The sequence below is a fragment of the Musa acuminata genome, chromosome BXJ1-8 (genome assembly GCF_036884655.1).
Source record: "Musa acuminata AAA Group cultivar baxijiao chromosome BXJ1-8, Cavendish_Baxijiao_AAA, whole genome shotgun sequence".
Lineage (NCBI taxonomy): Eukaryota > Viridiplantae > Streptophyta > Magnoliopsida > Zingiberales > Musaceae > Musa > Musa acuminata.
The window spans coordinates 37346455-37366939 of record NC_088334.1 but is presented as its reverse complement, the minus strand read 5'-3'; the positions used below and the strand labels follow the sequence as shown (position 1 = coordinate 37366939).

At 38.4% G+C, this 20485-nt stretch overlaps 3 protein-coding genes across 3 annotated transcripts; 1 reads left to right on the top strand and 2 right to left on the bottom strand.

Annotated features, from left to right (window-relative positions):
* Nucleotides 1-231: 231 nt before the first annotated feature.
* On the bottom strand, nucleotides 232-1337 carry LOC135587770 (VQ motif-containing protein 9-like). The gene has a single exon (XM_065079525.1). The coding sequence runs from the start codon at nucleotides 1261-1263 to the stop codon at nucleotides 496-498; it is 768 nt and encodes a 255-aa protein (XP_064935597.1). The 5' UTR covers nucleotides 1264-1337; the 3' UTR covers nucleotides 232-495.
* Nucleotides 1338-2555: 1218 nt separating this feature from the next.
* LOC135680330 (WEB family protein At3g02930, chloroplastic-like) lies at nucleotides 2556-4049 on the top strand. The gene has a single exon (XM_065194211.1). The coding sequence runs from the start codon at nucleotides 2556-2558 to the stop codon at nucleotides 3969-3971; it is 1416 nt and encodes a 471-aa protein (XP_065050283.1). The 3' UTR covers nucleotides 3972-4049.
* A 3483-nt stretch (nucleotides 4050-7532) lies between these two features.
* Nucleotides 7533-9669, bottom strand: LOC135680329 (protein DETOXIFICATION 27-like). Its single transcript, XM_065194210.1, has 8 exons — nucleotides 9424-9669; nucleotides 8651-9192; nucleotides 8490-8576; nucleotides 8354-8410; nucleotides 8048-8286; nucleotides 7854-7972; nucleotides 7674-7760; nucleotides 7533-7586 (listed from the first exon to the last, which is right to left on the bottom strand). Exons 1-8 carry the CDS (start codon nucleotides 9667-9669, stop codon nucleotides 7533-7535), a joined length of 1431 nt encoding a protein of 476 aa, XP_065050282.1.
* Between the last annotated feature and the right edge of the window lie 10816 nt (nucleotides 9670-20485).

Genomic DNA, 20485 nt, shown 5'->3' with positions numbered 1-20485 from the left:
TCCACCCAATTCTTTTACGTTTCATGAAATCTAAATACTTCTGCATCACCTCAAAGCTTTCGAGTTTGTACTGCAGGAAATAGATGACGAACAGAGGGAACAGATATGCAAGGGAAGAACAATTCCTCAGTCAATGTTCCACACTCATCAGGCCCACTGCCTCAGCATTATTATGCCACTCGGTATGAAAATGACACTCCAACTACCATAATACGCAGAAATGCCTAATACTGAGAAGAAGATAACATATTGAATTGATGAACTTCGTATATTACATCAAAGCAACCATTTCACTCTTTTGGTTTCTATGGCATTTAGTATCAGCAGATTGGAAAGGGGCTTTGACCTTCGGATTGCAGTCGACGATAACAATCTTTTTAGGTTGCAGACATCAAAGGCTGATTCAATTCTGAAAGAAAGACCATATTTTTAATGTACACTAAAATTCTTCTGAAAAAGGATAACCTTTGCCGATGGCGACGAGAGCCATGGGCATCAGGGATCTCCCAATCTGGGGCTCGCCAGCTGTACCCCTGGGGAGGCCGGGAACTGCATCCCCGGAGCCGCTATCATCATCTGAAATGCCGTCCGCGGTGACAGAAGGCAGCCCATACCCAGCGGCAAGGTCGGCGCCAACGTGGGAGACAGGGCCAGGGCGGACGGAACGCCGACGCTGCGGAGGCGACGCATGTAGGCGGAGATCGGCGACTCCGCCGCGGCGCTGACGGCCGGGAGCGGCGGCAGAGGGGAGAGGGGCGGCGGAGCCGGAACCGGGGGAGTCTGGCGCGGGGAGAGCTGGGCGAGGGGCGGCGGACGGATGCGGTGGAGACGGGAGGGGGGGCCGGCCGAACAAGGACGAGGGGGGGGCAGAGGCGGGACCTCCGCGGGCTGCGGGCGGCTCTGGTGGTACGCGGGGGATCCGGTGAGCTTCTGGACGACGTCGCGGAAGTCGTTCTTGTCGATGTTGTACACTGGCGGCTGCGGCTGGTACGGCGGACCCCCACCCCCACCGGCCGCCGTCTCCGGCAGCTTGGGGACCGGAGCGGCCCGAGCAGCGACGGGGGTAGGGTCAGCAACGGGGTTTCTGGGGAGGGGCTTGGAGATCTTATAAGAGGCTCTGTTGAGGGACTTGAGTGAACTTTGTATGCCGTTGCTCCTCGTCTTGCCGCCATCGCCGCTGAGAGTACCAGCATTAGCATCACAGTTTAAGGAGCTGGCATTCGCAGCCGCGGTGGTGCCCGAGCAACGATGGGTCTTCTCCATGAACACTTTCCCGTGAATGTCTCTCTACCTTTATTCCTTTTTCTAAGTGTACAATAAGCATCATCTAACAGTGTTCGAATTCAAGCGAAATTTGCCTTCATATTACCTTGATATGATAGGTTGGTGGCCCAAAGATGAGCACAGTGCGAGAGTGACAGTGACAGGGGGACCGAGAGCGATGTGGACCGTCAAAAAGCCGCGTTTTGGAGACCGCACATAACGACAACTCAAAGAGGAAGGAGGGAGGGAGGGGAAAGAGTCACGTGATCGCTCGGTGATCGTTTGCCTCCTTTTTGGCGAGAGGTCCCCATTGTTTTCCCCTTAAAATAAGGCCACATACAAAGGTTTTGGTTGACCGACAGTAACTTTTGACCGTCCCGCCCATGCTTGGGCATTAACTTCTAACTGAAGCCGTCAGATTGTGAGATCCAACGGCCATGATCGAAGTCCACCATCTCGTTTCATGACGTCATTCACTGATGGGACGTGGCAGGGTATTCTTCCTCCTTTAGGGATCCGCTGAAAGAAAAGACTCACCACATGTCACCAGCTCGGCTTTCCATTGGACAACGAGAAAGGAAGTAACGTTCGCATCCTACGTGGGCAAGGAAAAGCACGGTTCGAAGGACTACGGTGTCGGGTACTACCGTGGTCGATGTGGCAGTTCTATTCACCTCAAATGATACGCTCCAGGTGATCCACCAACGATAGGCCGCCACGTCGGCAAGGAATTTTTATGTTTCGTGGATCCTTGTCGTGCGGCCGTCACGCGGTCGTCCAACGAAGTAGGCGGAGCAGCGGAGGAGGCAATGCCATCGCGGAGGCTCTCCGCCAAATTTGGCGGAGCGGCCGAGGGGACGGCCTCCCACAAAACAAGATTCCTACCTTCTCTCTCCCTCGTTTTCTCCCCCTTCGCTTTCTATTTTCTTCTCCTCAATCTTCGCGGAGAACACAAAGGAGGAGTACCCCCCACTTTGATTTGGTGTCATGCCTGTCGTTCCCTGGCGCAGGCATCTCAAGCTTCCTCTTCTGATTTCATCGTCCTTTCTTCTCCTTCCAACTTGATATCTGTAACGAGTCTTTTGCCAAATTGAAACTGCATCTCACGCAAGCTCCCGTGCGTGGCTCGCAGCAGCCCTGTCTCCGTGTCCGGTCGTGCGGTTGTCTTCTTCCCTAAGAGCTTTCTCTCCCGAAAGCGCATAGAAAAGAACGTTCTTTGGTCAAGTAAACATTGTTTCCTACAGCCATTCGGCAAGAGAATTAGGGTTTAGATCGAATGACGTGGTGAAACTATGGATACGGAAGAGAAGCTGCTTCAGCTGCAAGAAGAGCTGAAAAATGTGGCACGAGAGCGCTGCCAGGCTCTGGAAGAGTTGGAAGAGATGAAATGGAGGATGCTTTCTGAGGAGGAGAACAAGGCGAACTCGAAGGCCAGATTGGAGATGTTAGAATCTGAGCTGGAGAAAGCCAAGGAATCAGAAAGAAGAATGCTCGAGTCCCTCACGTGCCAGACCAAACAGCTCGAGCAAACCAAGATATTGCTGGAAGAAGCCAAATTGGAGATAAGGTCTCTCAACGAGAGCATCGGAATCTTAGAGAGTTCCGCAGGGCCCAAGGCCAGCACCGTCGAGAAGGGCGTCACGCCGGAAGTCGCTCGCGGCAGCCAGGAGATCGGCGCGCTGAGAACCGAATTGAGGTTGGCGTTGGCTGCGGAAGAGAAGAGCAAGAAGGCCATGGATGATCTGGCTTTGGTCCTCAAGGAAGTCACGACGGAGTCCAGTTGGATGAAGGAGAAGCTCTGCCAGACGCAGTGCGAGCTAGAGAATGCGAGGGGAGAGGCAGAGCGCCTTAAGGTCATGCTGAAGCGCACGGAGAACAAGCTTCGGGTGACGACGGAGGAGTCCAAGAGGCTCAAGTCGGAAGCGGAGGAGTCCTTCGCCGCGTGGAACGCGAAGGAGACGGGGTTCCTGGAGTGCATGAAGATGTGCGAAGACGAGATCATCAACATGAAGCAAGAGAACGCGAAGTTGGCCGATCTGCACAAATCGGCGAGGCAAGAGATCTCCAAGCTGCGAGACATCCTGAAGCAGGCCGTCAACGAGGCTTCGGTGGTGAAGGAAGCTTTGGAGATTGCTCGGAAAGAAAATTCCCAGCTCCAAGACATGCTCACCGAGAAGGACAACTCCCTGGAGAACATGGCGCAGGAGTTGGAATGCCTCAAGGCCAGCGAAGCAGCTGCCCTCGACAATGTAAAGGAGCTGCAGAGTTTGCTCGTCGCGTCCTCGTCGATTGACTTGAGCTCCACAAGCAATTCTTCTGATAAGGACGCCTTCAGAAGTCCACGAACACCGGCGAGCGGGAGCGCAGTCCGTAAAACCATGGCGAAGTATCCGTCGGAGAATTGGAAGCACGAAGACCCGTTGACGGAGAGCGGGCGTCGACTGTCGCTGGGGGACTCCGACAGGTTCGAGGGGTCGATACTTGACCTGGTGGAATCGCCCAGGCAGAAGAAGGATGAGGAGGTCGTCGCAGTGGCAGAGAAGAGCTCGTTGACGACGAAGAGCTTGCATTCTTCCAGCAACCAAGTCGACAGGAAGCAGCTTAATGGCATGGAGAACGGGTGGGATTCCCCGATACGGCAGAAGCTGAAGAAGAGGCAAATCCTTCGAAGGTTCGGAGACATGCTGAGAAGAAGCATTCATAATTGAGAGTGGAATGCTTCTGCATGCAGAAGAAAACCATTTCACTCTTTGATTCGTGCGTATTACTTGTTCAAGGCTACTCCTTCTCTCTCTCTCTCTCTCTCTCTCTCTCTCTCTCTATATATATATATATATATATATATATATATATATATATATGCTTTTGGTTGCATTAAATGGAATAGAAATGAGAGGAGAAATCCTTGCTAGCAATTTCAAGTTTCAACCCAATCTGACTCATCAGAGTGAATAGCATGAACACCACTTGGCCATTTTATATTTTGATTTTTAAAATTAATTATCATGTCTAGTGATGATATTTATTTTATTCATCATAGAGTTGTAACATCTCATTAGTCCCACATCGAAAGTGGGTAATGTGTATGATTAGTTTATATGAACCTGATGAGTGTACTATGTTAACTCCTGTTTAAGTATTTTGATCCACGGTTGAAGGATCAAAATGAAATTATTGATCAATTAATTCATCAGACTTGGGTCATGAGTAAGTAAAAATAAATTAACATGATCAATTTTTGTGCAGATGTTGAGCATTTATTATAAAATTAATAAATAAATATCTGTGCCTCCGTGGTGGAAGCAAGAAAATGAGATTTGATGAATTTGACCTACAACTTACAATTAGATTTGATGCATGTTAATCCGAATTATTTTGACTCATTCTCAAGAGCGAAAGCCGGGCCCTAGAAAACGATTGGTGTTCCTGATTTGGGCTACGAAGCCTCTTGTTATCTGTCTTGATCTTACTTTTCCTTCCATTAAAGCTATGATGCACTGCTCACTGTTCTTGTAGCAAAAAATATTGTTAAGACCATATCAACATCATGATTTGTAGGTGCTGTTCCATAAAGCAGCTTATAGGCCCCCGAAGAATCGTGCACAGAGAAGTGAGGTGCGTCTATTAATCCGCAGGGGAAGCTGTTTCTGTGTTCCATTCTGTCTTTGCAAGGTACGTCAAACAAAGCATGTAGTCACTGGTGGCTGCAGAGTCATAATAAAGAAGCAGACACTTCAGTTGTCATCAGTACACGAAATTGTCTCGAGTTCTTGTGAGGTCAACCGTGTGAAAGAATTAACTGTATTATGATCCCACAACCTACCGAAAGAAAGACTGTAGGGCATTGTCAGCAAGACTTTAGATCTACGCACATTTCGGTAGAATGCAAAATCCAGAGAGTCTGCGGGCCAAGTGACAGTCTTTTGGCGGCAAAACGTTGCCGGGAGAAGCGCGCGCCTCACACTCCTTTCTCATCCATTGCTTGCTAGTTTCGTTCAACGGCGCGTCCACAACTGCCACCACCCCATCCGCTGTCACCAAACCTCGATTTCTTGGCCGTCTGATGCACGATGAACGACTGCTGCCTCACGACAGCTGGTTACATGAACAACGCACCCCCCCCTGTGCTGTCCACCTGCTCATGCAATACAAAAATGTAAATAAAATAAAATTATTTAAAAATGATTAAATTCATCGAAATTTTAATTTCTAATATCATAGGAAACTAACGGAAAAAAGAAGAAAGACATATACCCCAATGATTTCATCCACCACACCACTTGTCACGCTAAGTTGTCTCCCTTTCACTGACCCTAACGGTCGTATTCAAAAACGGTGTCAGCGGCCCTCTGATTAATGAATCTGAACCGTGCTTAGCATCGATCGGACGATTGAGGACGAGTCTACTTGCTCGTCTGTTCTTTTAAGTTGGCTGCTTATCTCGCTTCTTCTCCACTATATATCCTTCGCACTCCCACTTCGACATTGTTCCTTCGAAGCCCTTACTCGACTTTCAATCTTCGCCCTCCCGATCTCGACTTGGATCTGTTGGGTCTCACGGTGGTGGAGATGGCGTCTGCCTCCCTTCGCTTAGCCGAACTCTCCTTTCGATCATGCTGCTCGTCGCGACCTCCTTCGCCCAAGGCCCGACACCCGCACCGGTGAAACCCCCGAACCCGGCGCCGACGAATTCCCCCACCGCCGCACCTGTCTCCCCCCCCGGCGTCCTCGCCGCCCACGGTATCTCTCCGGGCCTTCCCACTGACTTCCAAGTCCCCGTCCGAGGCCCCCGCCTCCTCCCCTCCCGCGCCGCCGCCGGCCACGTCGTCCCCATCCTCGATCAGCACGACCCCTTCAGCGGCCCCCCACCTCACCTTCGACTCCTAGAAACGGCGCCTCCGTCATGGCCGTCAGCTGGATCGTCGTGGCCGGCGCCACGGTCGCTGCTGTCGCCCTTTAGGCCTGGGTAGTTACTTCCGTTCCCCCTCGCGGAGCTGTCTCCGCCGTTGACTCTCGATCGGATGATCCTCCGTTTATTTTTCTCCTTCCATGATTTCATTATTATGATCCCTAGGCGTCGTTTCCTTCCTCCCGCCCTCCTCCTATTTGGAATCTGTTGTAGGCATGTACTTTAGTGAGTACAACTGCTTTAGTGGTTTGTTCCGCGTGTTTCAGAAATCGTGAATTTTGTATGATTTATTCATATTTTAAAATAAATTTTATATTTTTAAAATATAATGTATAAGTTTTTCTCAATAAATCTGAATTAACAGATATTAAAATTTACTTTATTAATATAATAATATGTATAATTTAAGTTTTAAGAAAAAACAGGGATCTCCATCAATGACGGGAGAATTCATCGTTACGAAAACGACTATCGACAGTAATATTGAGCAATTACTACCTAGCAAGGCATCATACATATGTAACCTCTTCTGTCTGATGACAAGCTCAAGAGCTTTTAGTTCTGTCTTAGGTAGATATATATCGATCAATTCAACATTAGGCATGCAAGGTCTCCTGGTTTCTTTTTCTCCTCCTAGGCATCTTCGACCAGTGGGTGTTGTTCGTAGTGGCAGGCAGCATCGTGGTGGGCGACATGGTAGCATGCACCCTAGTGCTAGCGAGTGACATTCAAAAACTTTTGAGTTCATTGTAAGTGCGAGAGAGGCTGCATATGTACGATGTCCTACTAGACTGCAATGGCTTAATACTACTACTAGTAGTCACTTCCACGATGATGCCTCCTCCCATCATTGATGGAGATCTCAGTTTTTTAAAAAAAATTAAATTACATATGTTATTATATTAATGATTTATTGTGAGTTAACATACCACATAAGTCGACTCTAATGCCTGTTAACTCAGACTTGATGAAAATGGCTTATATACTACATATTTGAAAATATATGGGTTATTTTAGACACGAGTAAATCATAAAGGCTTAAGAGGTCAATGATAGAAACTATAGGGATTAAAATAGACCTTAACCTCAAATTATATGTATCATTATATTAATGATTTAAAGTGAATCAACATACCACGTAAGCATGTATGTTCACTTAGACTTGATGAGAGGAACTTATCTGCTACGATTTTAAAAAATATATGAGTTATTTTAGACATAAATAAATAATAAGAACCTGAGGTCTATGATTAAAATCATAAGACTCGATCTTAACTTTGAGGTGAACTAGACCGATCCACTTCGTTCAATTTTCTTCGTAAATCCATTTTATTCCTGTGAAAAATTTCTTCATCTACTTTCATGGTTTATTGGGACCGGACCATTTCTCCACGCGCGCGTTAGCGATTGCCGCCTGCAAAGTGCACGGGAAAGGGACTTGAAATAGGAGAATCGAGGAACACGGAGTAAAACTAGGCATCGAGTCCCAGCTAAATCTGACCTCCTTATCCCAATCACATCTGATGGTAATTATGGCTAAAATTACTGTCTGCACTGCAGTTCCACCAATCATTCCTGCCCAAATTCCCTGCATCATCATCATCATCAAAGGCTTAATGAAGGGTTGATAATATACTACAAGAGTAGCATACGTGCATGGAAATTAACAAAGCATATATACCAGAACGCCAAGTCTGAGGACCCATCCCAGGAGAATTCCTACAGGAATTCCAACAAAGTAGTATGTCCCTATGTTAACATATGCCACCAGCGCTTGCCATCCCGACCCAACAGCAACACCTGCAGGAAGTTGAAATTTAGCACAAATGGCAATGCAAAGTATTCACAGGGAAAAGAAAAGAAGAACACACTCACCAGAAAGAACAGGTTGAACACTGTTAAGGATAATTGTGAACGCCAATAGAACGGACAGTTTATCGACAGCCTCGAGCACGACTGAGCTCGAGGTGTAGATGAAGGCGAACTTATCATGGAGCAACATGATCGACACGCAGAAGAAGAGGCCGATCACAGAAGAGGTCGTCACAGACACGATGGTGGCGAACCTCGCACCTTTGCCATTGCCGGCTCCGAGCTCGTTGGCGACGCGCACGCTGTGATATCAAACATCAGCACCAATATGTAGTACAAACTGAGGGGTAGATGCCATCTTTCACATACCCAGTGCCAGCCAAGAATGCCAAAGGAATCATTAGCTCCCATCCATTTATACTCATGCTGTTCAACAAGAACAATAGAACCTGTTATTGTTTCAAGATCGAGTATAAACTTCATGTATGAGACCGAGGAAACCTACCAGATCGATATGGCGTCCACTGCGACCTCAGCGTTATTAAGATTCCCCGTTAACAAGATCAGTATTCTGTAGTACCAGTTCTCCAAGCTGTTGGAACAGCAAGTTCGAAGAATTATCCATCATCTAAAGCGTGCTAGTGACGAGAAGAGAAGTGACGATACCATAGCATGATACCGGAAGCGGCGGAGAGCTTAATGAACTCCCACAGCCCGGCAAAGGCTTCCATGGAAAAGCCCTTCCAAGTGTGAGGGCAGCCACCGCATGTGACATAGCCAAGGAGGCAGAAAACAGCCACCCACCAAGAGAAGTTGAGGGTGAGTGTGGTTCCGATCAGGCCAAGCTGCAGCTTCGACACAAAGAGCCAGGTGACGAAGAGGTGGACGACGAGGGCGACCGCCGAAACCGTGGCGCTGATGGAGTTCTTGAGCTGGCACTGCAGGAATTTCTGGAGGGGGAAGAGAAAGGCGAAGGAGAAGTGCAGTGGGATGAACCACATCGACACCTCCCCGGCTTGTGCCGCCAGTGCCGGCGGCTGCCCTATTAGTGTTAGGATTGGGGTGGCGAAGAAGTACATGGGGAGTAAAAGGACTGCACATATGAAGAGCACAATCCACGACCGCTGCATGTACACGCCTAACATGTGGTACTTCCTCGCACCGAAAGCCTGCCCACATAACGTCTCCAGCGCGCTCGCCATGCCAAGCTGCATTTTATATGCTTACCATCAGATCCAACAATTGCAACGGCTCTGAACCAGAGTCTAGTACGCAGGAAGAAGTCAACGATAAGACGGAAACAACCATCCATCCAATCCTCATTGAAACAACTTGAATGAGTTGTCTATTGGAGAAAGATCCAAGTGGCAATGTATTGAAATGGGAGAAGTTGAGACCACGAAGACGCGGAGGGAGAGGAAATTAATGGTGATAGATACCATCAGGCCAAAGCTGAAGCCGACGACGACGGTGTTGGCGATGGAGATCGAGGCGAGCTCGAGGTCGCCGAGGTGGCCGGCGAAGGCCTGTGTGATGACGTTCAAGCTGTAGGTCACCACCCTGCTAAATGCCGCCGGGCCGACGACCCGCCAAAGCTTCTTGGACTCGATCAAACACCTCCTCACCAACACACGATCCTCCTTGCCTTCTCCACGGAGAAGGGCAACTCTCTCTTCTCTGCTCATCATTCCGTCCTCCCTTCTCCGCCGCTTCCTGCGCATGTTCGAGCTATAAGAGATGGGGCCGCAGAAAAAGGCGAAGAAGACGACGGATTGGAGGAACAGAAGTTGAAATTGACTGGTAGAGTTGCGAGGAGTTTGCGGACAATAAAGCCATGCATGATTAATTAACGTGGCTGACACACATCCACATGTTCATTCATTTCTTTGATCCCGTATAAATTGCACCGGATCGTGTACCACTGATGCGTAGCACTACTCATTACATGTTTTTGTTCTGATTTAACTCTGAGAACCATACAAAGTAAGTACGCGGGTCAAATTAAAGGGGGAAGGGGGGGAGGGGTGGTGAGGGTTGATGTGCACGTACCATTAGGACAAAGCTGAAGCCGACAACGACGGTGTTGGCGATGGACATGGACGCCAACTCAAGGTAGCCCGAGTGATCACCACCCTGCTAAATATTGTGGGGCCAACGATCTTTCACAATTTAGCCAACTCCTCTTTCTTCTTGATGTTCTCTCCGGTGAAAAGATTAGTTTTTCGATATATAACTTATTTTTAGATGATGCTACCGTTAGATTATGTAGCCCTTTTATAATTGAATAAGATATATAATATAATAACTAATTTGGTTCCGTTCAGATATTTTAGTCAATAGACTAAGTCCACTACGGAACGATTCCTCGGGAGATAACCCCTCTAAGGGTTGAGAGAATGTTAGAGCGTTAGCATTACGTATAGATGCACATCTCCGTTGAAATCAAATGTATTAGATCTATAAATTTATTTACGATGCATAAAATTACCTTTATCTTCCAAGAATTACTAAGCAGCAATGGTCACCGTCGACCTTGCTGCGAATATGTGATCACGCTGGGTAGCGTGCGCATCACAGAACCCGTCCCATATGCGGGCATCACAGAACCTGTCTCATACGCGAAACTCGTACATGCGACGGTCGACCGCACACGGCCAGAACCCGTCCATGCGACGGTCGGCCACACGCAGGCAAACAGCCCAAGTGGCGACCGTGCGTGAATAGGCCGTGCATAGGCGGCGATCGCGCGCTTGCAACAGCCACGTGCAGGCAAGAATCGCCGCAGCGGCAACGACCGCGCGTGAGCAGTAGCAGCCCCGCGGCGGCAGCGTCGTGGTGGCAGCGACCGCGCGTTGGCTAGAACTACCGCTGGCAGCCGCGTACAGGCGGCAGCCCGCAGCCACGCACAGGCGGCCACGCCGCAGGTAGCAGCGGCAGCGCCACTCGTGCAGGTGGCGGCGACGGCGACGACGAAGGCAGATTAGGGTTTTTGGCATAATTACAGTTTTACCCTCGAGGCTAGGGTTTTATCAAAATTATAGTTCTACCCTTGTAAATTTCGTAATTTCAGGTTATGTTCTGTCAACATATTTACAATTTTACCCTCGGGTTTAATTTATGCCAAAATTATAGTTCTACCATTCATATATTTCTGATTTATTCCATTTCAAATATTTATGGTTTTATCAAAATTGAGAAATTTAATATATATTCTCAATTATAAATTTATAAATATGATTTATTATAATTATGATTAATTTTAATCATAATTATATTTTTGATTATTTGATTGGATTTAATTTTTTATTAAAAAAAATAAATTATGGTTTACTTTATAGTTTTCTCATATGAATTATTGATTTTACATGTGATAAATAAAATTAAAATCTAATTATTGTTTTTGGACTTTTATTTATTTATTCATATGTATATATATGAAATTGTGAAATAATGTATATCTTTCACATGCATGATTTATATAAATTATTGATTTTACATGTGTTAAATAAAATTAAAATCCAATTATTGTTTTTGGACTTTTATTTATTTATTCACATGTATATATATGAAATTATGAAATAATATTTACCTTTCACATGAAGGCATGATTTATATGTTATCATGATTATCATATGAGTTTTCGTATTGATTAATATTCAATAATTATTATTATTATTTATTATTAAATTACTTAGCATTAATAATCAATAATTATTATTGTTATTTATTATTGAATTGCTTAGCATTAATATTCAATAATTATTATTGTTATTTATTATTAAATTGTTTAGCATTAATGTTCAATAATAATAATTATTATTTATTATTGTACTACTTTGCATTAATATTCAATAATTATTATGGTCATTTTATTATTGAATTGCTTAGCAAAAATTAAAGAAATTGATGAATATTATTTGTAATTCATTTCCCTAAGTTTTATCTGACTAGTAGCTGTCAAAGTGGCCTAGGATGAAAAACTTTTGTGATATGAATTACAATAAAAGTTTATCATTTATAGGACATTTTTATTTTATATCATTGCATTAATCTTGTAGCCACCAAAATGACCTGGACTAATGACTTATAAAATAATATTAAGAAATTAGTCCTAAATGATATTAAAGAAATAATATTCATAATGACACATATAATTATGAGATTTAGATAATCCCAAAGGAGAATCTAATTCAAATAATTATACGATGGGGTAGGATGATACTATTTTTGAATATCCTTGCAGTTTAGGGTTGTATACCCAAAGGTAACAACACTATTCCACATGGATAGTATCAGTCCTCCATAAATATTTTTAAGTGAACACTAGATATATCAATATTTCACCCAAAGGTGTAATATAGATGATATCAATAGTTCATCAATTTTTGACAAACTCAAAGCATTAATGTTATTCTATATTTTTGCAGTGGTACTTCCTCATATACATTCATATGCTTCAAGTGTCCCTATACTCTCTGGATCAAATTATTTAGAATAGTTAGAGCATGTGCAATTCACACTGGGTGTATTAGATTTTGATTTAGCATTACTTGTTGAAAAGCCTACAGACTTGACTGATGAAAGTTCTGTAGAACAAGTAAATGAAATGAAGGCTTAGGAAAGATCTGATAGACTTAGTTTAATGTTCATAATAATGACAATTGCAAATAACATAAAGACTTCATTACTGACTGCAACTAGTGCAAAGGAATATTTAAAGGCTATTGAAGACAGATTTAAATCTGCTGATAAGTCATTGGCTGGCACATTAATGAAAGAACTGACTACGACTCAGTATGATGACACTCGAGGAATTCAGGATCATATCTTCAATATGACTAACAAAGCTGCAAAACTTAAAACATTAGGTATGAATGTTGATGAATCTTTTCTCGTGCAATTTATTCTCAATTCTCTTTCTTCTCAGTTTGTCCCATTCAAGATTCACTACAACACAAATAAGGATAAGTGGGACTTGAATGAGTTGACTAGCATATGTGTTCAGGAAGAATTGAGATTAAGACAGGAAAGTTCACATAATGTCATGACCACTACTCAAGGAGCTGGTAATAAGAAAAGAAAGTTGAAGCATTATCAATCAAAGAAGTTTGCCAGGTCTGGAAATGTTAAACGGACTAATGAAAAGAAAGCATTTATTGTAAAGTGCTTCTTTTGTGGCAAGAAAGGACACGTGAAGAAGGATTGCATTAAACGCAAGACTTGGTTCGAAAAGAAAGGTATTAACTCGACCTTTGTATGTTTCGAATCAAACATTACAGAAGTTCCTTCTAACTCATGTTACAAATAACATGTAGGGATTTCTTTCAAATCGGAAACCAAAATAACATGAAAGATTCATCATTATGAAAAATCGTCTTAAAGCGAAAGTGATATCAATGGGAACTTATCGTCTATGCTTAGAGACGGGTCACTTGATGGATCTTGTTGACACATGTTATGTCCCTACAATTTTTAGAAATTTGGTTTCTCTTTCTAGAATTGATGAGTTAGGATATTATCTTTCTTTTGGTAGTGGCAAACTTAGTATATTTTATGATTCAATAAAAGTTGGTTATGGAATTCTCTGTGATGGTTTTTACAGAATTAATTTGGATCTTGAGTTTGCAAAGACATTAATGACCCTGCAATCAAATGTTGGATTGAAACGTAGTTTCAATAATGAAAGATCGTCTATATTGTGGCATATCTCCAAGGAAAGAATTGAAAGATTAGTGAAGGATAATATTTTGGAACATTTAGACTTCACTGATTTTGATATTTGTATAGATTGCATAAAGGAAAAGCAAACTAAACATATAAAGAAAAATGCCACAAGAAGTAAAGAACTCCTTGAGATTATTCATACTGATATCTACGGACCACTCCATATTCCTTGTTTTAGTAGAGAAAAACATTTCATCACATTTATAGATGATTTGTCTAGATATGACTATGTTTATCTAATACATGAAAAGTCTCAAGCCATTGATACTCTTGAAGTATACATAAATAAGGTTGAGAGACAATTAGATAGAAAAGTTAAAATTGTCAGATCTGACAAAGGTGGTGAATTTTATGGCAGATATGATGGATCTTGTCAGAATATTGGCCCTTTTGCTAGATTCCTAGAACAACGGGGTATTTGTGCTCAATATGCATTACCAGGTGTGCAACAGCAGAATAGTGTTGCTGAAAGGCGAAATCGTACTTTGATGAATATGGTTAGGAGCATGATGAGTTATTCCTCTGTACCTGAGTCGATGTGGGGTGAAGCTCTTAGGACAGCTATGTACATCTTGAACAGGGTTCCTAGTAAGTCTGTTTCATCGACTCCATTTGAGTTATGGACTGGTAGGAAGCCCAATTTAAGATATCTACATATTTGGGGGTGTCTTGTAGAGATAAGAGTATTCAATCCACATGAAAAGAAATTGGATCCAAGAACTATTTCAGGATATTTTATTGGTTATCCAGAAAAATCCAAGGGATACAGATTTTATTGCCCTAATCATAGTATGAGAATAGTAGAATCTAATAATGCAAAATTCCTTGAAAATGATGAAATCAGTGGGAGTGAAAAATCTCGAAGGATTAATTTTGATATCAAGGAGATTCAGGTTAATTCTCCTATATCATCTTCTATTCGAGAGATTGTTGTTCCTCAAATCAATGAGAGTATTGATGAGAGTGAACAACAAAATAATATCGAAGAACTCTCACATGATGTTGATGTCGCCGCTGATGATCTTGTAGAACAATCACAATTGGCAGATTTGAGAAGATCTCAAAGGAAAAGAAAACATGCCATTTCTGATGATTATGTGGTATATCTACAAGAATCAGATTATGATATAGGAATAAAAAGAGACTCCTTATCATTTTCACAAGTCATAGAAAGTAACGATTCTGAAAAATGGTATGATGCAATAAAAAAATAGTTAAAATCAATTGTCCAGAATGATGTTTGGGATCTCGTTGAATTGCCCAATGATTGTAAAAGAGTCGGTTGTAAATGGGTCTTTAAGACAAAACGTGACTCAAAAGGCAATATCGAACGATATAAAGCCAGACTTGTGGCCAAGGGTTTTTCTCAGAAGGAAGACATCGACTATAATGAGACTTTTTCTCCAGTTTCAAGAAAGGACTAATTAAGAATCGTCATGGCATTGATAGCTCATTATGATCTTGAGTTGCATCAGATGGACGTGAAAACAACATTTGTAAATGGGGATCTAGATGAGAAAATCTATATGGAACAACCTGAAGGATTCATTGAAAAGGGAAAAGAAAATTAGGCTTGTAAACTTAAGAAATCCATTTATGACCTTAAATAAGCTTCCAGACAATGGTATATAAAATTTCATAATACCATTACTTTCTTCAGATTTAAGGAAAACACTATTGATCAGTGTATATATCTGAAGTTAAGTGGGAGCAAGTTTATTATATTGGGAACATATTTTTAGAATGGGGCTTGTGAGCAAGTCATAAAGGATATGGTGATGCATGTTTATGTGGATGCTATTATTGATATTCTTCTTGCTTAATTAAAGTTATCTGTTTCTGCTATCCTGTTTACATTTATGTTTATGTATATTATGGTTGAATGTAATAATAGGATTGTCTTGACAAAACAAATTACAAGGGTCATTATGGATTATATTAGGAAAGATTAACAATATTGTGGTATATAGAAGGGAGTATGACACTGATGAAATACAACCGCTATGACTCGCATTGATAGTTGAACTTAATATAGTATTATTGACTTATTTTAAAACATGGCCATGTATAAAATGCTTTTCAAAATTCCTTGGAATCCAATTAGATAAAATTATTTTTAAACAAATATTGTTTTGTTTATTTTGATTTTGAATATCTCTTTTATATCTTATTAATGGGCCAAGTGGGAGAATGTTAGAGCATTAGCATTACGTACAGATGCACCTCTCTGTTGAGGGATTTCAGTTTTCCCAAAACCCATTTCACCCCAAAATCCATCATTTTCAGTGGGTCCTGTGAAAGGATAAGAAGATAAGAGAAATGATCTACTCCTCCTTGCACTCCTAGCAATCTTGGATCAAAGATGGTGCTTAGCAGATCAAACCAGATCTCTGAAGAGATGGCATCAAAAGGTATGCATCATAATATTTAGATATAGCATAATTATAGACTTTATACTTACAGCTACTAGATGTTTAGGATATGAGCAATGAATTAGAAATATGTAATTTTTCATTTTTTGACTTTGTCCATTAATTGATAAGATATAAAAAATTTAAAATAAAAATAAAAAAATAAATTTTTATTTAAATTTTTTTTACATAATTAGACTCTAAAATTTTGATAAAGTATTTTACATGTGTGCATGAATTTTATAAAGCAGGTTAATAAGTCTAATAAACATAATACCACATTAAATCGAACTACAAATACAAGTAAGTTATGTGTCATCAATATCATTTTTTTTCTATGTAGTATAATAATGTTAGTCTTTCCTAATGTCGTCCAAAATAACTCATGTAATTTGTCTTGTTAAGATAATCCTATATACATTCAATCATAATATTTATATACATAAATGTGAATAGTATAATGAAAATAAATAACTTTAATTAGATAAATAAGAATATCAATTATAATGTTTACTCAAACATGTATATCTTTTATGTGTTACTCACAAATCCAATCATAAAAATATGTTCATTCAAATACTTTAGGTTATAAGTCGTAAGTGAATAGATCAGCAATCAATACAGTGAAACTCAAGTTATTAATTATTATTAATCGTTTCTGTACTCTTTTCTCTAGCTATCAAATATTTTATACCATAATACATATAACTGCTAGAGTATTTATTATTCTTAGTGAAGAAAACTGTTGTAATATATTATAAAGTATCTTTAATAATTTGGTAATTAAGTTTGTCTACATTAAGTCATAAGATAAAATTTCACAATTATAACGCTTGATTAGTAACCTTAAAGCATTATACAAAATTAGCTTTTATTATTGATAATGCAATAATATGTTACTTTATATTCTTTCATATAAATTGCCCTTCTAGCTAATATAAATATAAAACATATAGAGGAGTTCCTACTATTGTGACAATTTACAGAATCAAAATATGAAAATACCATCATTTCAAGTTGATCTAATTTCATATATATAAGTATATAATCCTTCATCCCTTCGAAATACCTTATTACTTTCTTTGTAACCTTTTAATATTTTATTCATGGGTAATTCCAATATACATATAGTATTCTGACTATAAAATTAATATTTGGTTTGATATAGGCTTAAGCATACAATAGATTTTTAACTATGCATATATAAGAAATATTATTTTTTCTTTGATTCTTTTTTAAGTTATTTTGAAAATACTTATTTTGATTAAAATGTTTTATGTATGTCATTTGCTAGACAAAGTTGTATACTAAATCCCTCAAAGACTCAATTAATATATTCTTTCTGAGATAGTCTTATCAATCATTGAGATCTATTCCTAAATATCTTAATGTGAATAATATAAAATACTTCATTCATATCAACTATCTTAAAATTCTTGATGAGAAATTTCTTAGTTTCGTATAATAAACTAATATCACTACTTGCAAACAAAACATTATTAACATATAGACTAATATTGATCTATATGTAAACTAGCTTCTACTAACCTTCATATATAAATATTGATCAATATTATTTTTTTTAAATCTGAAGGAAATAATGACATCAAGAAATTTTACATATCATTGATTAGAGGCTTGTTCAAGGTAATAAATGAATTTTTCAAATTTATATACCAAATTTTATATTTTATATTTTTTTTACGAATCATTTAGATAATCCATATAAATCTAATCTCTATTTAGAAAACTTATTTTTACATCTATATGATGTAACTCAAAATCATATTAGCCACTAATATCATCAGAATTCTTAAGGTCATTTAAAAAGCTAAAAAAAATATCTCGTTATGTTGATACATTCTTTAAAAGTAAAACATTTGACCATAAATCTGGTTGTTATACCATTCGATATTACCTTTTGAGTCATGTTTATATTATACTCTTTTATAATTATTAGACAATTTGATGAGTTCTCAAACACTATTTTAGTTCATTACTTTTAAATCTTCTTTTATTATATCATACCATTCTTTAGAATTATTACTTTTTATAACATATAAAAATAATGAGGAATCCTTTTAATTCATATATCATAATATGATTCTTATAGATATTTCATATAATTAATAAAAATGATAGTTCTTCTTTCCCTTTGAGATATTATCAAAACTATCGATTGTGATTATTTTATAAATTCATTAGAAATGATATTAATATCATGTGGAAGTTCACTAATGTTATATTATTGTTTACCTTTATTAATTCATTTAGTGATATGAGAAACAATAATTTCTCAAATATAAAATGATAAAATAATATCAAATTGTATTATCTTAATATAAAAATTAAATTATGAGATTTTTATTCCTACTGATTTACTATTTTATATGAATTTTACATTATTAAATTCAACTATCCTTATACTATGATTAAAATAATAAAATTTATACCCCTTTGAATTATTTTAGATAAATAATAAAATACTAAAAATGGTCATTTAATTTAATTTCTTTTCATGTGAATTGAAGACTCTTATCTTTATAGGACAATCCTAAATATGTAAATATCTCAAGTTAGGTTTTGTACATGTTCATAACTCAAAAAAAGGTTGATGGAATTGACTTAACCCTATTCAAGATATATATAATCGTCCTTAGAACTTCTCCTCACATTCATTTACATATAAAAAAATAACTTATCATCCTGCTAACTATATCCATAAGAGTACAATTTTACTTTTAGTAATTCTTTTCTATTGTGACATATATGATAAAATATACTTAGCACAAATACTCTCCTTTTCTAGGAATCTAGTAAAAGAACTAGAATTATAACCAAACTCATTATAAATATAATAAAATTTATCACCCATATTAGATCTGATAATTTTAACTTTTATATCTAATTATCTCTCAACTTTATTTATGTACTTTACTTGATCTGACGAAACTCAACTGGTGTTAATAACTTATGACTTTACTTGAATTAAATATATAGAGTCATAACTCAATAGGTAATATATAAATGTGATAAAATTTCTCTCACCACTAAAATATGAAACATGAAGTGATTTACATATGTAAACATATATAATCTCAAAGACCATCAAATAGGATCATTATAAACTTAATATTCATATTAATTCTATATAGACCATCAAATAGAATTTAAAAGTTAACTTTTATTGAATCATAAATATATTGAGTTTACAATCATAAAAAAAGTAATATCCTGATAATTCTAAATAAAGAACTCAAATTTCTAGAATTATAGGAACATAACATTATATGAATCATCTCAATGCATAAGCAATGAATACCAACTACTATCGCTTTTGCTTTAGGATGATTCCCTATAATGATGAATAATTCATACTCTTTTGGTTTTCATATTAAAATGAATCTTGATTATTAGTAATAAAAGTTGAAGCACCAAAATCAATCTATCAAATATTAGAAAAGGATTTCTATAATGTTTGATTCAAAATATACAAAAGCTAAACTTATACCTTTTCTTTTTCAAACCAAAACCTTATACTCCTCCTTCATATAACCTTTCTTGCTAAAGAAGTAACAGATTTTTCTTTTATGAGTTTATATTGAGGATATAATCTTAAATTTCTCAAATACTTTTATAATGAATTTCAATCAAGTCTTTCATGTCAACTAATAATTTATAAGTAAATTTAAATTGATCTTTAAATATTCTAGTTTACTAGTTAGAGATTATAATGAAGTCTTAAGTATTATTAGTAATTATCATAAAAGTGAGTCTTTTAAATCTTTTTTGATTATTTATCTCAATTATTTATTTCACAAGACTTTAATAATGTTTACGATCCCTTCAACTAGTCTAATCAAGATCTTTAACACACACAATATAAATTACAAATGCTCAAATCATTTATAATAATTTATTTAAAAAATAGTGACATTTATCAAAATGCACTAAAGGAAGTATCACTATAATAAAATAATATAATACTAATACTTTGAGTTTTTTAGTAAATGTTGGACTATTTATATCATCTTTATTTCACTTTTAAGTGAAATATTGATATATCTAATGTCCACACAAAATTATTTATGAATTACTGATACTAGAATAGCATTGCTATATTTGGATATACAATCCTAAATTATAATGATATCCAAGATAGCATTATCCTATCCTATCCCATCTTTGAAGTAGATTTTCTTTTAGGATTATCTAGATCTTCTAATTACGTGTGCTATTGCCAATATTATTTTTCTTAATTTTATTTAGGATTAATTCTATAATTTTATAAGTTATTAGTCTAGACCATTTTGGTGGCTATAAGACTAATATAATAATATAAAATATAATTTAAAATAATTTATAA

Excerpts from the sequence above, each read along its gene's own strand:
- LOC135680329 (XM_065194210.1), bottom strand. The coding sequence starts at position 9,669 with ATGAGCAGAGAAGAGAGAGTTGCCCTTCTCCGTGGAGAAGGCAAGGAG. Across the intron at positions 8,411-8,489 it reads GTGGACGCCATATCGATCTG|CATGAGTATAAATGGATGGG; the intron begins GTAGGTTTCCTC and ends CTTGTTGAACAG. Across the intron at positions 8,287-8,353 it reads GCATTCTTGGCTGGCACTGG|CGTGCGCGTCGCCAACGAGC; the intron begins GTATGTGAAAGA and ends TTGATATCACAG.
- LOC135680330 (XM_065194211.1), top strand. The coding sequence starts at position 2,556 with ATGGATACGGAAGAGAAGCTGCTTCAGCTGCAAGAAGAGCTGAAAAAT.
- LOC135587770 (XM_065079525.1), bottom strand. The coding sequence starts at position 1,263 with ATGGAGAAGACCCATCGTTGCTCGGGCACCACCGCGGCTGCGAATGCC.